Here is a 15822-nt window from a genome sequence, read left to right on the forward strand (position 1 = left end):
GTATTTTTGTTGGTTTCCGAAATTACTGCATGTTCGCCAGATGAATGAATGTGCATGTCTGTGCAAGTACTTTACTACAGACTGCGGTTCTTTGATGTTTGTGCAGCCCACGCGCCATCGTATGCTTCAGAGCGGGCCTCGAACTCGCTCAGAGCGACTAAGGATTCAGGAATAATTTTTTATTTTTTATTTGGTGTATTTTTAAGCATATGTTAATCATTTTATTTGAACTTCTTTTCATAATTTTAGTAGAAGAAATGTTCGTTTTTTACTATTAAAACAGCTTTACTGCTGTTATGCGGTCCGGTCTAAGGATTTTGCAATGGGATTCAGGATTAACAGCTCAGACTGTCGTTGTCTTGCTATTACCATATTGGTGTTTTTGAACCAGACTAAAACGTATTTATGAAATAAAGCATTTCTGTCTGTAGAACTGTACACTGTCCCGAGAGTCCACTCCCACCTCCTCCCTCAAGCCGTTGCCGGCCGTCTCCATTCACACGTCAGCGAGTCCGGCTCCCTCTTCCTTTCCGACTCCCTTCAGCTTCTTTGCTCATACACCCCTTGTGTCCTTGAATGTCTCTCGTTGATCATTTCTCTCCCTCCTCCACTGCATTGTGTTGTACTTGTATTCATCTAGCACTTCATTTCTCTCCTTGATGTTTTTCCTTGAGGTGTTTGAATACTTTCCCGAGACCACCCCTCCTTCCTCAATTACATCTACACCCACCCTTTATAAACAGTTGCTCTAGACTCCCTCCCATACTGTTTATACCCATGATGTGTGTAAATGTCTCTCTCACATTATCCCTTTCCTCTTCTATTGCAATTGATTGGTAATTAATTGCAACTGAATCTAAAAGCCCCTCTCATATCACCTCTGTTCCAGCTGTACTCCATTTATACCTCTTTTGTATTCTCGCCCATCATACCTGTCCCTCGTATATTGCTTGTATACCCTTGATGTATTAAATGTCTCTCGCATACTACCTCCCACCGCATTTATACCGCAGATTTATTTTAATGCCCCTCTCATATCACTGCAGTCCTCCATTTATACCTCTCATGTATGTGAAAATCTTTAACCAGTTACACCTCGCTGTCCTCTATCGCTTTTATACCCCAGTGTCCCTCTAATCTCACTTGAGTACTCCATGTATACCTTTGATTTATTTAAATATCTCTCTCACCACCCCTCTCCCTCCTCGAATGCTTCTATACCCCTGATGTATTTAAATGTCTCTTTCATACCATCCCCACCTCCTCCATTGCTATTATACCGCAGATGTATTTACACTTTCATGTATATGCTCTAATACGATCGGGTCGAGTCAGCGCTATATAAAACTGCAACAATAAACAAATAAACAAGCGTTGAAAATGTAATAGGTCTCGCCTTTGATTAAGTTAAAGCAATTTGCTTTGCTAATGGAATTGTATAGCAAAGCAAATGGATTTAACGTAATGAAAGGCAAGACCTATTGCATTTTTAATGCTTGTTTAACTTTAGAAATTCACAGAAAAAAACAAAGGTTAAAGTAACTTCATAGGTGAATTTCCCAGTGACAACATTAACATTTTAAACTAAATAAAAAACACAGAAATTAGGCAGTTATATTTAGCAGCACTAACTTTAACTTGCAGCCATGCACAACTTACGACCTCACATATGACATCACTCATGACATGCTCCATGACATCATTGATGACATCACTGACCTCATCTCAAATGATAGTTAATGTGGTCACTGAGAAATTCACCACATTAAATTGTTACTTTAACCCTTGTTTTTTTCAGAGAATACATTTATAAAAGACCTAAGGACAAAAACCTGAAATGTAAATATTCTTTGCGCACCTATACATTGCATGCGAAACCGGTATCCAGCCATCCTCGGTTATAAACCTACTTGTAGTATCTGGTTTAATCAGCACTAGACATTACGACACTCAGATTGCAACATTTTTAACAAATATTGAGGTGGAGGGCAAATGATTTATTTTCCCCCACATTATATTTAAATCTGTTTCGTCATCTTAATATGAAAAGGCTGTTTTTTTCAATACGTTTACAAGAATTTTGTTATACAACAGGGTTTCTCGAACTTTTCCCGGACAGGGCACAATTTTTATGTCGAAGCCTACCAGATAGCACAGCGATCTGGTTTGCTAAAGATATCTTGGGGGCATTCTGAAAGCTTCCCTGGCGAATAATTCAACTTATTGCTTACCATTGGCTTTGCGCTTCACATCTCACATTTGCTTGCTTTTCATTTGCTGGCTTTGTTTTGGGCTGTCCAGCATGTCTTTGTTACTCCTATGGACCATTTCCTATTTACTGTATTCTTCCACAAGTGATCACTTTCTGTTAACAGGCCTTTAAATTTTGTTCTTATCTTGTCGCATTTGATGTGCATTCGAAGGCAGAGGTCAAATGTGAGGCTCTGTCTTCCGAGGGAGCCTGGTGTTAACTTTTCTTTCTCTGACTTCAAAGTGAGGAGCTTTATCTGACAATCTAGGTGAGTGAAAGGGGGCTGCTTTTTAGGTCTCAAGCCTAGCGTTGGTGCGCAGCCCTGCTCGCGCTGCAAGAGTCCTCTTGTAGGGTGTTTCAAAACTGACCTAGGAGTCGCACCCGCTCGTGCGTGTTCTTTTCCTTTTCGGACACGCTATTGGGCTTTGCGTGCGTCTTTTTAACAAAGACAGCATGTAATTGGCCAAAGGCGGGCGCATTGCTCCGCTCATGGCCTATTGGTGTCGGTTACCCGCACCGCCGCCGTGTGGTTTCAACTATTGTGCCCAGACCCGGGAGCGATAATTGAAACCACATGTCTCGCTGTGGCGCGCGCGCGCACCACTCGCGGGCTTGTTTGTTTTACAATAGCGATCGCTTTCACTTTCGCGATCGCTTTCACTGCTGCTTGTTATTATTGCGGCTCCAAGTTCTTAGAGTGTCTCGTTGTTTCACACTGCCTTTGCTGCGTGACTACATCAAGAAATGGAACATTATAAGGCGGATTCAAGTGTTAGTCCGACGTATCGTCTTCTGGGAAATTCGTTACTTATCAAGCCCAACAGTGGAGGTAAAATGTGTGTTACTGTCTGGCATCATCACTGTGCCTCTTTTACAGTGACCGAAAACGATTGTAAAAATGTAGGCTTGTGCGCTACATGCATGCCTAATGTTATGGTATGTTGTTTGGAAGGACATTGATCCCTTTCTGTCTCTTTTGCTGGCTGCACTGGCCATGACCGTTTAATCAACGTAAAAGTTTGAAGTGCATCTCACCGGCACGTTTTCTTAAAGACACTTATGCCACCTGCTAGTGTATTAGATGTGGTGGGTGCAGTACTCACATCACACAAGGATGCCTGTAAAAAAGCTGATTGATGTACAGACTAGTTTTGGAGACCAAGACATTAATATATGTATAGTCTTTAAATGATTGTTACGTCAAAGCGCATGAAAACATCTGCCTGTTTAATATCTCTGCATTTTCAATTAATAAAACGTAAAACATCAGGACTGTGAACGCCTAATGAAAAGTATATCCTTATTCGAAAGTAGATTCTCTTTCACATTATATTTACCTTGTTCAAAGTAGTAAAACATACTAACGTTTTCAAAAACATCCTATTTTTGAAGTGTTATTGTGGCTTCACGAGACGGGAAAACATTGCGAAGAATGGCTAAATAGTATTTGTATGGAACAGATTCAAGTGTAATTTTGTTGTGTAAAATGGAGAGTAATTAACGACTTGAAGAAAAGCCCCCTTGCTTGTGGGTGTCTTCTTGTTTGTTCTTCGGTAGTTATGCCCTTGGTGCTGTGTGATAATCAGCTCTCGATCAGCTGTTGTGGAGTAGAGCTAGATTTCGCCTGTGGTTAAGGTATGGATTGGCAAATTCAACATTAAACGTTTTTTCTGGACTAGTCTGAAGGCTAATAAAGAAAACAAGCATTTGCAATGCATTAGGTCTCACATTTACGCGGGTTTAAGCTATTGGCATTGTAAATAACAATGCCTTTTATTTATGTTTTGAAAACGAAAAAAAATAAAAGGCATTGTCATTTGCAATGTCAATAGCTCAAACTCGCGTACATGCGAGACCTATTGCATTGCAAATGCTTGTTCTGTGTAGTGTTTTCTCATCTTTTTCTTTTGCTCTACCTGCCTCTGTTGCACCTTCTGGGTGGGTACTGTGCGCTTCACAAATGTATTTTACTTACTTAATGAGGACTATTTTTAGCACACAACATTTATAAGTGTGTAAATTAACTGTGAATATATTACAGAATATATTAAAATTAGGAAAGCACAAATTAAGCACTTTTTGTTATTTTGAAGTGTGCTGGAAACAAACATTTTAATTTGATCAAAACAAATCATAAATTGTCTTTATTTTGGTTAAGAAAACCCATAAAAGTACATATAGCAGCATAGGTTTAAAAACATAATAAATTGTAAACATCTCAATTCATTAAAAGGACATTTCTGCTTCCACCTAAGAGAAAACGTAGTAGGGCCATTTTGTCAAACCCTATAATCTATCAACTGTTCATGTGCTGAGATAAAAAATTACTTGAAATCACATAAAAGGAGCCATAATCCAAATTTTACTTAAAGTGCATGGTGGGTTAGGGAAGTGATACCTCTTATCCTGAGATACCATATGGAGTTTAGGTAGCTGGCAACCGAACAAACACAGCTACTAGTGTCTGCCCTACATATTTTCAAGGCATGATGCTTGTCGCCAAGCCCAAGGAGGCGGCACAGCGGGATAACCAATTGAGTATACTGTTAAGTGTATGCACTAAAGAAAAACAGTTGGTGCTTGTCATCCTCAATAGACAGACAACTCATGGGGCAAATATTGGAGGTGTTACCATTGTTCCTCCAAGAGGAGGTAAAAGAAGCAGTTGGTAAAATCTCCAGTCTAAATTTGATATAAAGGGACCTAGAAAATGGTGTATTCACATAGTCCATAAAATCTTCACAGTAAAGCCACATTTAAAAGACCGGTCAAAACAAATCAATACAATGGGTGATGCCAATTCTCACACATTATGTACGCCTGAGCATATGTAATTATAATTTCAATTGAAAATGTGTTGTGTTTAATGGCAGTGCCCTACCACATCATGCATACTCCACTCTACACTACTCCAGTCTACTCCACTGTATGACCTGCCACTCTAGTCCACAACATACGACTCTATTCCACTCTACGACACCCTACTCCACTCTTGCCCCACTACTGTACTCCACGACATAATACTCTACCCCACTCTACTCCACTATACTCTAGTCCATTCTACTAAACTATACGACATTCCCCTTTAGGAAACTCCACTCTATCTCACTCCTCTCGAGGCCACTCTACTGCTCTTATGACGCTCTATGCCACTCCACTCTCCTACACTCCACGCCACTTTACTCCACTCTCCGACACTCAAGTCTATGGCACTTTACTCCACAATAGACCACTCTACGACACAGTACACCCCTCAACTCTAGGCCACTCTACTCCATGCTGTGTGGCTCTACGTACCTTCACTCTACTCTACTTTATGCCCTTTACCTCTACTACACTCCATGACACTCTACTCCACAGTACATCACTCTACTTACTGCACTCTTCACCAATCCACTCTACACACTCTGCGACACCCTACGCCACTCTACTACATACCACCCCACTCTATGACACTCCACACCCCTCTAACCCACTCGGACATTCCACTCAATGACACTCTATGACCCTCCACACTCTGACCCTCCATGACTCTCTATGACACTCCACGCCACTACACAACCCTCTACTCCACAATATTTCACTCTACAACACTCTACGCCCCTCTACTCTATGACACTCTACTTCACTCTATGCCATTCCACTCTACAAAGCACTCTACTCAAATCTATGCTACTCCACTCTACAACACTCTACTACTCAACACCACTCCAATCTACGACACTGCACTCTACTCCACTATATGACCCCCAACACCACTCCACTCTACAGCACTTCACGACACTAAATTCTACTCCACCATACTCCACTCTACTCCAGGACACTGCATGACACTCCTTCCACTCTACAGCTCTACAATACTCCACTCCACTCTCCTCTACGCCACGCCACTAACATTTAGCCATGCAGAACAGCCGCAATGCTAGAGTTCAACATGGCTAAAACACATTGGTAGAGTCAATAGTTCCAGCTTAGGCAAGATATATTGGCTTTGCCAGGCCTTGCTCCTCTTGCAATCAATGTTTCACAACATTGTCAGCATGCCAAGGTAAATCTTTCAGCAGCTCTCCTGCTCCATATCTTGATCTTAACAGATTAGTGCAAGTTAAGTTTTGCACTGACCATGGAGGCCTCCGGTCTACCGCAATCCTGAACTGTTAGAGATGTGGAAAAAAAATTCCACTATCTCCCTTCAGAAGTCTATAATAATTGTTGTGCAAAAAAGGACAAGCATATATTATGATTTATTCTCAGAATCTTAGTTTGCGGTCATGTATTAAGCAAACATTTCCCATCACTAGTCAGAGTTTACAGAGACACAAAGGGAAACAAAGACAAGACTCATACACAATAGAGTCAAATACTCACAAGGATGAGGGTATCCATTACATCTTTACAAATCTGCAAGCTGGTGGGACTCGTCACCTCCACAAATAGGTCAGTGGTTGATTTCCGGATCTAGAAAAAGCATTTCACATATAAGAACAAGCGTTGGCAATGCCATTAGCTTTGGCTTTAAAAGAATGTTGTATAGTAATGTGAGGCATTACAAGTAATTAGCATGGGAATTAGTATGTATTTGAGAAGAAGCTGTAAAATATTGATGCAGGTTAAAAGTTCTGGTGAAACTTGCACTGTCAAGCCTGACCTAAAAATCCATGTAAGTTAATGACTGCCCCCTCCCATCTGTGCTGCTGCCAAAGGAAAAAAAGATCATTTAGTTATCTAAGACACCTCAATAGCATTAAAATGTCATATGTGTGCCCATTCAAGTCCAACTCGGGCATCTAGATAAACTAAAATAATCACAGCGGTGTGGAGGGCAAGCCCTTTTTTGGGGGGGGAAGCACAAAACTTCTGCCCAACCCAAAACATGTACTTTTGGCTCCCAGCATGTTGGTGGAGCAAAACCCCCTTTCTATTATTGCTCACATAATTGTCTGGTGACAGCTGCACTGTCAACAAAAGTTCTGCTTCACTTCAACCACTTTTATTTGCTACAAATGTAACTGTAAGTGAAGTTCATTGAAATTATTTTCTTACAACTCTACTAATTACCTCATAAAATAATGATTGATCAAAGGAATTTGATGTGCTATTGCGCTCAAATTAAAAGAAGCTAAAGAATGCCAATGAGAATTCCACAGAAAAGAATATGCAAACTGCCTTTTGGTCTTTAGCAAACCAGTATTTTGAACAAAATCACAAAAGCAGGAAGAGATGGTGTCAGTGGAAGAAAATTTACTTTACAGCTCCCTCCTCTCCTCACCGGGTAAAAGTAAGCCACTCTCTTAAGCAATTTCTCAAAACATTCCTTATAATATAAATGTTCCCAATAAAGGCTTTTTTAAATCAATTTATGAGTCGCCAAAATTAAGTTTTTATGGCGAGAAGTCATCAGAAAAGAACCATCTCATACAATCATTTAAATTCATGAAATTGTAGCAACTCATTGAGCACAGTTTATGATTCACTCCCAGGATTTCAGGTACGATATGAAATGCTCCCTAGAAAGCATAATTGGGGTGTACGGAGGCATAGAATCAAAAACACAGAGAAAAACACATTGGCGAAGGCTAGGATCATAAAAGGGTCACTAGAGATTCCTTTTTTTTTTTTATTGACCTCTTTGGAAATTTCTCTTTGCCACCAACAAGCATCACGCGTACGAAGTATCAAGAGACAAACGTGAGCTCAAAAGGAAAATGGATCTGGGACATGAAGGGACTTGCATAGAACTTGTGAAGAAGCTGGCAGAATTTGTTTTTCACACTCCCCCATGCAAAGTGCTGGAAGGGGATAACAAGGAGTGCATTTGTAGTAAAAAAGCATTTCGAGAAGAACCCCTGAAGAACAGAATTCAAGGCAGTGCTCAAAGGCTGCATGGTTAAAATGTACCTAAGTGGTGAGGGGCACTTTTGTAGTCAGTAACACCAATGTGATCAAACCCAAACAACTGCCTTCGAGTAAGAGCCCTGGGTAGCACTGTTGATAACTTTCAAACTGTTATGATTATCTAGTCAATACAATTCGATGGGATTGAAACATTGTCGACGAACAATACCATGACCCCTAACATTGATATATAATTTAATATGTGGGCATTGGTACTTTCTACAATATGTGACATAATTTGTTTATCTTTACTGTAGTCACATGTAACATTTCTAAGTCCTAAAGGTTGCTGGCCTTTTTTCTGTTGTATTTTCCCCTTTATTGATGTGCTATATGTCTTTATAAAGGCATTTCTTACTTCATTTCAATCAATCAGTCAATCAGGGCTTGTTAAGCGCACTACTCACCCAAGAGGGTCTCAAGGTGCAGGGGAGCACGGGGAGGGGTGGAGGTTGCATGCGTGTCCATTTGGACAAATTATGAACACCCTTGGGTTTCTCTTGTTCGATGGTACATGGTGTAAATAACACATGGTCATTACAGAGCCAGTGTTGCAGTGGTTAGGTGAATTATATAAAGATAATAATGCCTCGTATAAATAACCACAATATACAATAGGATGAAGAGATAGTTCAATTATCCCTTCCTATGAGTTTAATTCTCTTTGAAAAATCTATATTGTGTTTCATTCAATTCCACAAAAAGTATGTTAATTTTTAAAGCAGGCTTTTCTGTATTTATTATACACTTTTCAGGATCTGTATAATTATGTATTCATCTTTTTTTTATATGTACAAACATTTATATCACAAAAACCTATATATAATATTTAAATTTACACAAACAAACATGTATATTTACACCTTTCTCGTTGCCCTACTAATCAATAAGGATGCTATTAAAAATATTTCACATAAGCATTCCTTTGGACAGAAGATCACTCTTCAAGAGACACTTCGAGGTCTATTACTCCAACCTCAACCTTATTGTAGTACTCCTTACTTATTTTACAATATTTTAAATTCACACAAGTGTCTTCAATTTAACTGTCGTTAAGTGGTTAAGTGAGCCATTTTGACAGCGCGTTATCAATCGATTATCTATCTTTCAGGTCCATCCTTTTCCAACCAAGTTAACTGCGGCACGCCTCAGGGCTCCAATCTATTTCCACTTTTGTTTAATATCTATGTGGCTCTCTTGCTGGAAAAAATAGAAGTCTAATTTTATATGCACACCGATGACACACAAATCCTACTCCACTTATTCTCCTAAATCAGCAATGATTCTGGTGTCTTCTGCGGCATGCAGGAAGGTTTACAAATGGTCTCAGATTAGATGACAAAATAAATCTTAAAACTAAATCCTGCAAAGACAAAGGTTCTAATTACCAAGAATGTCACTAAAAAATTAAATTCTTCTCTCTGGCCTAGTACTATGAGTATTTAACTCTCTCCTTTAAAATGACCAAAAACCTGAAATTCATTTTAGATACAAAGTTATCACTGGAACCCCCGATTCACAAAGGTACTTCCACCTGTTATTGCTATTTGAAACTTTAATTAAAAAAAAGTTCTTCCTTTCATTCCTTTTGAGGTTCATAAACACAGTGGTCCATCTCTAATTCATTCTGGGCTGGCTTATGCAAATGCTTGTTATTTAGCTATGCCAAAGAGACAGTTAGGAGATGGACAATTGACTGAAAATTCAGCAGCAGGTTTTCTCACCAAACTTTCACTCAAAGACCACATTATTCCTGTTGTCTTTCAGCTTCAATGGCTTCCAGTACCTCGGAAAAGTCAATTAAAAACCTTGTCGATTATTTATAATGTGGTACACTGTCAGGCCCATCACGAAACCTCACTCACACTTTAGTATCAGCTGGAAAGTTCTTTCCGAGGTTCCTAAAATAAGTTTGTCATCTTATGGTGCAAGAGCCTTTTTTTACACTGCTTCCAGGGAGTGGAACTCTTTCCCTTTCAAACTGTTCCCTCAAACCACTTTAATCAAGTTTAAGAGAGATCTTAAAACATTTCTCTTTAGATATGCTTATGACTTTATACAATTATGCTTACTGTTATGTTGGTTCAACTCTGTTTAGCGCCAAGAAGCTTCAATGGTAGTGCGCTCTAGAAATTAATTTAACATAAGTGCCATCTGTACCTCAGAGATGTAAATGTGATGTGCTATAGGGAAGGTGTAGGTGGGCAATGCAAGTCCATTGTCAAAATCTAAAACCTAAATCTCCCGATGGTAACACCTGATACAAAAAGTCAATTTGCAGGATTCTCTCAGATTATCGACAGGTTCAAACGGATAGAAAACATCTAATTTTCTTTTACAGAGCAGCTTTGCAATACAACGGATTGACCTGTTCAAACTGGTTACACCCTTGAGGTGCACGGATAATACCACCACTGAAGCAGACTGTAAATCCATAGTTTTGTTTTCTGGGGTGCTAGGTTCAGAATGACATAATGTTGTCACAGATAGCGATCATCTCCTAATATAAGAGAGCCAGAAGCAGGTGTGTATTTGGATATATAATCCCTACTTCTCATTGGGTGAAGTACAATTGGAAACAGCAAATGAGAACAGATAATCTAGATTTCAATGAATATCCACAAGAAATGAAGCTAATATTTTCACATGTTCAGAATTTACCATCAATTCTCTATCATGTTGTAAGGATTTTGAGATTGAAACGCAAGAAAGCAACTGCCATCAACGGCTTCTTGTTGAGTAGACTACATCATCAGTTAAGATGATACAGTAGCCAGAGATTAGACTGTACTAGTAGTTAAGATGATGCATAGCCAGACAGCAGACTGGACCAGTAGTTAAGATGATGCAGTAGCTAGTGAGGGAGATACCAGGATTAGCATATTATGCAAATTACACCGTTATTCAAATAATTTCACTCTTATGCTGTCCGTCCATTTAAGACACATCAAGACCATATAGTGGAGTACAGACTTATGACAGAGGAGAAATAAAGGTATTTGGAATTCTCTGTAAAAGATGGCAATTACACCGTGGCGACTATTCTTAGCAGATGAATGAGGAAATAGCGTCACTTCTATCAGATGAGAATATGTAGACTTTAGACCACTCTCACCCAGGGACACTGTGCTATGAAACTGTGACACTTCTATACTGTGATGTGTGATACTGTGATACAGAGATGGCACTGGCTTTTGGTCTCAAATGGGATCTGACATGGGCGTAGCTTGGTCTGTAAAATTGGCAGTTGGGCTTCAGATTTCCCAACAATCACAGTGGTTAAAATACATTATAGGAGAAGCAGGGCAGGAGGAGGGCCTTAAGGATCAGTAGGAAGGGAGAGGAGTGTGTATTAAGAGGGGCACTTCTAACGCAATATTTGATAAAATAACAATTTTTAAGACCTTGAAAACAGAGACAAGTGTGTGTTTTGTCTGCACGCTTATGTAAACCTCGCAGGTAAAATCCGACAAACAGCTTACCATGCCAGACTTAAAGCACCTGTACCCAACTATTTACTGTAGAATACACTTATAAGGGGGGTGTAACACCCCAAACCCCCCCCCCCGAAGCTACACCCTTGTCTATGACTGCACTACACAAGTGACTTGCCATTTCCATGCATATGCTGGGAGAGTAATTTGGTCTTCTCTGTTAATCTTCTGCCATTGGCAATTTCCGGATAAATGCTTTCTAGTATTTTTTCTAAAGACATCCATTTGTCCTTTCCATTGATGTCCTTTTGATTCCATAGTGCCCGTGTAATGCCATCACTAGCAAGCTAAACTTGCCTGAAATATCTTCAGCCAGACAATTTGGGATATGAGTAGACACTAGTGGAAGGGCAGCAGATGGTCTGGAAAAGAAAAATCCCAGGAAAAAGTTGTCATTATTCGCTCCCAATTTGAAAGCTAAATGCTTCTTTTTGGGAATCCCAATATCAAGTCTAAATGTGAAAAAGCGATTCACGAAAAACATAAACTAAAGAGTATTCCAATGTGCATCTTCTTTGATGAATTAAAGTCTGCTAAATCACTAATTTATGCAAAGAAATATCCATAGTAATTGTAAGTGCCAGATACCATAAAAGATTATGTCACATTTGAGTTTGGGCAAGCAAAAGATGCAGCACAGGCTGGCAATAAGGAGCTGTCCAATTTACCTTTCAAAAACCATTTTTGCATAGTCTGGAGTACAGATTGGGCACCGAAAAAAGGGAAGTGTAAATATCTGCAGTGACTTTCAAAGTTTTTTCATACAGACTTCCCTCCATGTGATACTGGTATTTTTTTCAGAGTAGGAATATAAAGAGACTGCAATACCTTTGTCTTCTCGCTGTTGGTAATAGGTGGAAAAGATATAACCTCGTTTTCTGCATCCACTAGACAAGGATAATTTTCCTTCCCATCGAGTAGTTGAAGGTACCTGAAGTAGAGAAAAAATAAATAATAGGTTTCAAATTAAAAATGTTGAAACAAACATACAAACACCAAACTCATAACTCAATAAATAACCAAGAAGATTAATTCTACTTTGAGAATTTGTCAGGCGGAATTTCTCGATAAAGAAGGATGTACTTGGGAAAATCCTACTATGCACAAGTAAAAAAGAAATGTGTACAGAGTGGTATGAGGGCAAGTGCAAACATGAAGTAGAACATACTAAGAGTGCAAAAGAATGGGCTTCTTTTTTTTAGAGACTTTCAAAAAAGCCTCGAGCAGACCTGCATTAAAACATAAAAGTAGTCCTTATGGACTCAACAGACCCATTGCTCTGAAGTTAGCAAGGTAAGGCGAAGGCAAGAAAATAAAAATACATTATGTCACCATTGCAGCGTGTCTTTGTAGGAATAATGAAGCTAGGGCTTTAAAAGTTGGAGAAAAACCGAACAAGGAGTACTCAAAAAAACAGACAACGTATTTGTGCATCACAAGTGGCATTACATGCATTCTTAATCATGTTGTGCTTACTACTGCAATCTTGCCATTTAACAGCACTGTAAGGAACAGATGTTACATTTACCTGATTTTTTTTTTGAAAAACGTTTTTATTGGCATTTATAGGTAATATACATAAGCACAATTGGTATCGCCATTGATTCAGAGACTTACATAGCAAGAGCGCCCAATCGCAGCCCTTCCGATTTCACAGTCTCGTGGGCGCTCAGGCCATCCGCCCCTATCCTAAAGGAGGGCTGCATATGCATGGCCGGGATCAGCCGCTGGGTAAGACCCACCAAAGCGCGCCCTGATCGCCGCGCCGCGGGGTCGCTGTGCAATGTGAGTGAACCCCTGTGAATGGTGTCTCAGGGGCTGGAGAAGTGCCGCCAATGGGTAACTATGAACGAACTGGGGGCAGGGAACCAGGGGATGGGGGTGCACTATGTCGTCTATCAGGAATGCCTGTGGCTATGCGCTCGAGAGCTGAATCAACGCGGTGGGGGGGGGGGGGGGGGGGGGGTCGGGCTGGTCCCGGATGCAGAGAGGGGGAGGCCGGATGGGCTGGGATATCGGTCGTAGCCTATGAGGGGTCTGGCGGTGGGGCCTGTGACACCCGCCTCTGCGAGGCACCAGGTACTTGGATTGCTCGTGTCGCTCCCAGGGTGAGCTCCGGGGTCGCCGGCGCCCCCAGGGGATCGATCGGTTGTGTATGCGCCGCAGCCGCTGTTTCCTGCGTGAAGGCGTGCAAGAGCATGGCCCAGGGCATGGAGATCGGGTGTTTGCGCATCCCTCGGGCCTCCTCCGTTCTAAGTATAGTCTCCTCCGCCTTGCCCCATTTCCTGACTGCACCCTCCCATGCCGCCACCGGGGCCCCCCCCGGCGTCTTCCAATGCATCGCGATGCAGCGTTTGGCAAGGAGCAGCGTTAAAAAGGCGAACCTCCGTTCCACTTTCTGTGACTTGTGTCGTGCATGAATACCCAGCGCACACGCCTCCCATGTGTCTAGGTCCCGGAACCCTGTGACCGCTTGTAGGGCAGCGTGAACAGCGTGCCAGTAACTGTAGAGCGTCGGGCAGTCCCAGAACATGTGCTTAAACGAGGCAGCGGGCTCTAAGCACCTAGGGCAACCAAACACCCCGCCGGGGAAATATTTCTGCAGCTTTTCGGGGGTCAAATACGCCCTGTGCAGGATATGCAGCTGTATGCTTTTGAACCGATAATTGCGGGACACTTTCTTGGTGTATTCCAGGGCCCTGGCCCACTCCCTGTCGTGCAGAGGCCGTTGGAAGTCATCCTCCCAGTGTTCCCGGAGGGTCGCAAGGGTAGGGCTCTGCAGGGATCTCACCGCTTTGTAGATCCACGTGACGAGATGACGACCCGGCCCCATCTGCAGTATCGCATGAATGACCGGGTGTGTGGGGGGCTCCGTTTCGATCCCACCCCATTGCCTGCGACAGTCCGTGAGGAGCTGCCTGTGCCGGAGGAATTGTCCCCCGGGTAGCTCGAAGTCCCCGACTAGTGCCTCGAAGGGCTGCAAACTCTCACCGGAGAACAGCATCCCCACTTCCGTTACCGTGTGCTCCGTCCATACCCGCATCATTTGCTCCGTGTAGTATGCCCGGCCCCTGGGAAGCCCCGCCAACGGTAGCAGTGGAGAGTACAGGGGAGTACCCCGACTAAGTCGATGAAGGCGCGCCAGGCAGGCGCGCGCCGTCATGACCTGAAGGGGCCGGGATAACGGCGGTGCCGCACCCGGCAGCAGCATGCGGTGGACAGCTGGGACCGGGATCCGCCCCGCCTCCACGATCAGCTCCTCTTGCGCCCGGCCTGCCGTTCAACGCGACACCCACTGCAGTTGGGCGGCAAGGAAATACGCCTCGAATGAGGGAGCCGCCATCCCACCCTGATCGAGGGGCAGTTGCAGTTTCGCCAGGGCTATCCGCCAGCGGCCGTTGCCCCAAATAAGGGTCCCAAGCAGGGTATCCAACTCCCGGAACAGGGATCGCGGAGGGACCACCGGAAGATTGGAGAAGAGGTACAGCAGGCGCGGGACCAGGATCATCTTTGCAACGGCGATCCTTCCCGGAACAGCCAAGTGGAGGCCCCTCCAAAAATGGACCTGGGAACGGATGTTACCCATCAGTACGCGGTAATTCCCCTCGTAAATATCTTGCGGCGTATGGTATAGTTTAATGCCGAGATAGCGGACCGCCTGGGGGCTCCACGATACTTCAACGTCGCCTATTCGTATCGGACCCTGGGGCACAACCTGCGTCAAGGGATAGACAGTGGACTTGGCCCAGTTCACCCTCAGGCCCGTCACCTCAGCAAAATCATGCAGAATACGTGATATAGGGGTCAAATCGGCCGTGACGTCCCGGATATATATGAGGACGTCGTCGGCGTACATTGATACTGCATGGATATGATCGCCGATCGGAATGCCCCACTCCCCACTCGCCCCGCGCAACACGGCCGCCAGCGGCTCCATCGCCAACGCGAATAGCAAGGGGGAGAGGGGACATCCCTGCCTGGTCCCGCACCTGATCGGAAAGGCATCCGAGATGAGAGGGCCTATGCGCACTCTTGAGCTGGGCGAGGAGTAGCTGAGCCGAGTATAGGCTAACAGTTTGGGCCCGACGCCCATGCGTAACAGGACCTGAAACAGGAAGGCCCAGGAGAGCGTGTCGAACGCTTTTTCGAGGTCTAGCACCAGACACGCCGCCCGAGGGAACC

General features: G+C 42.8%; 1 protein-coding gene across 1 annotated transcript in view; it reads right to left on the bottom strand.

The window, feature by feature from the left end:
• The window catches only part of LRRC47 (leucine rich repeat containing 47), a 189694-nt gene that overhangs the window by 59837 nt on the left and 114035 nt on the right, over window positions 1-15822 (bottom strand). Inside the window, exons 5-6 of the mRNA XM_085608859.1 lie at window positions 12469-12571; window positions 6620-6709 (exon numbers count right to left, since the gene is read on the bottom strand). Of these exons, the coding sequence (XP_085464985.1) occupies window positions 6620-6709; window positions 12469-12571 (193 nt within the window). The remainder of the gene's footprint in view (window positions 1-6619; window positions 6710-12468; window positions 12572-15822) is intronic.

The sequence above is a fragment of the Triturus cristatus genome, chromosome 1_2, assembly GCF_964204655.1.
Source record: "Triturus cristatus chromosome 1_2, aTriCri1.1, whole genome shotgun sequence".
Lineage (NCBI taxonomy): Eukaryota > Metazoa > Chordata > Amphibia > Caudata > Salamandridae > Triturus > Triturus cristatus.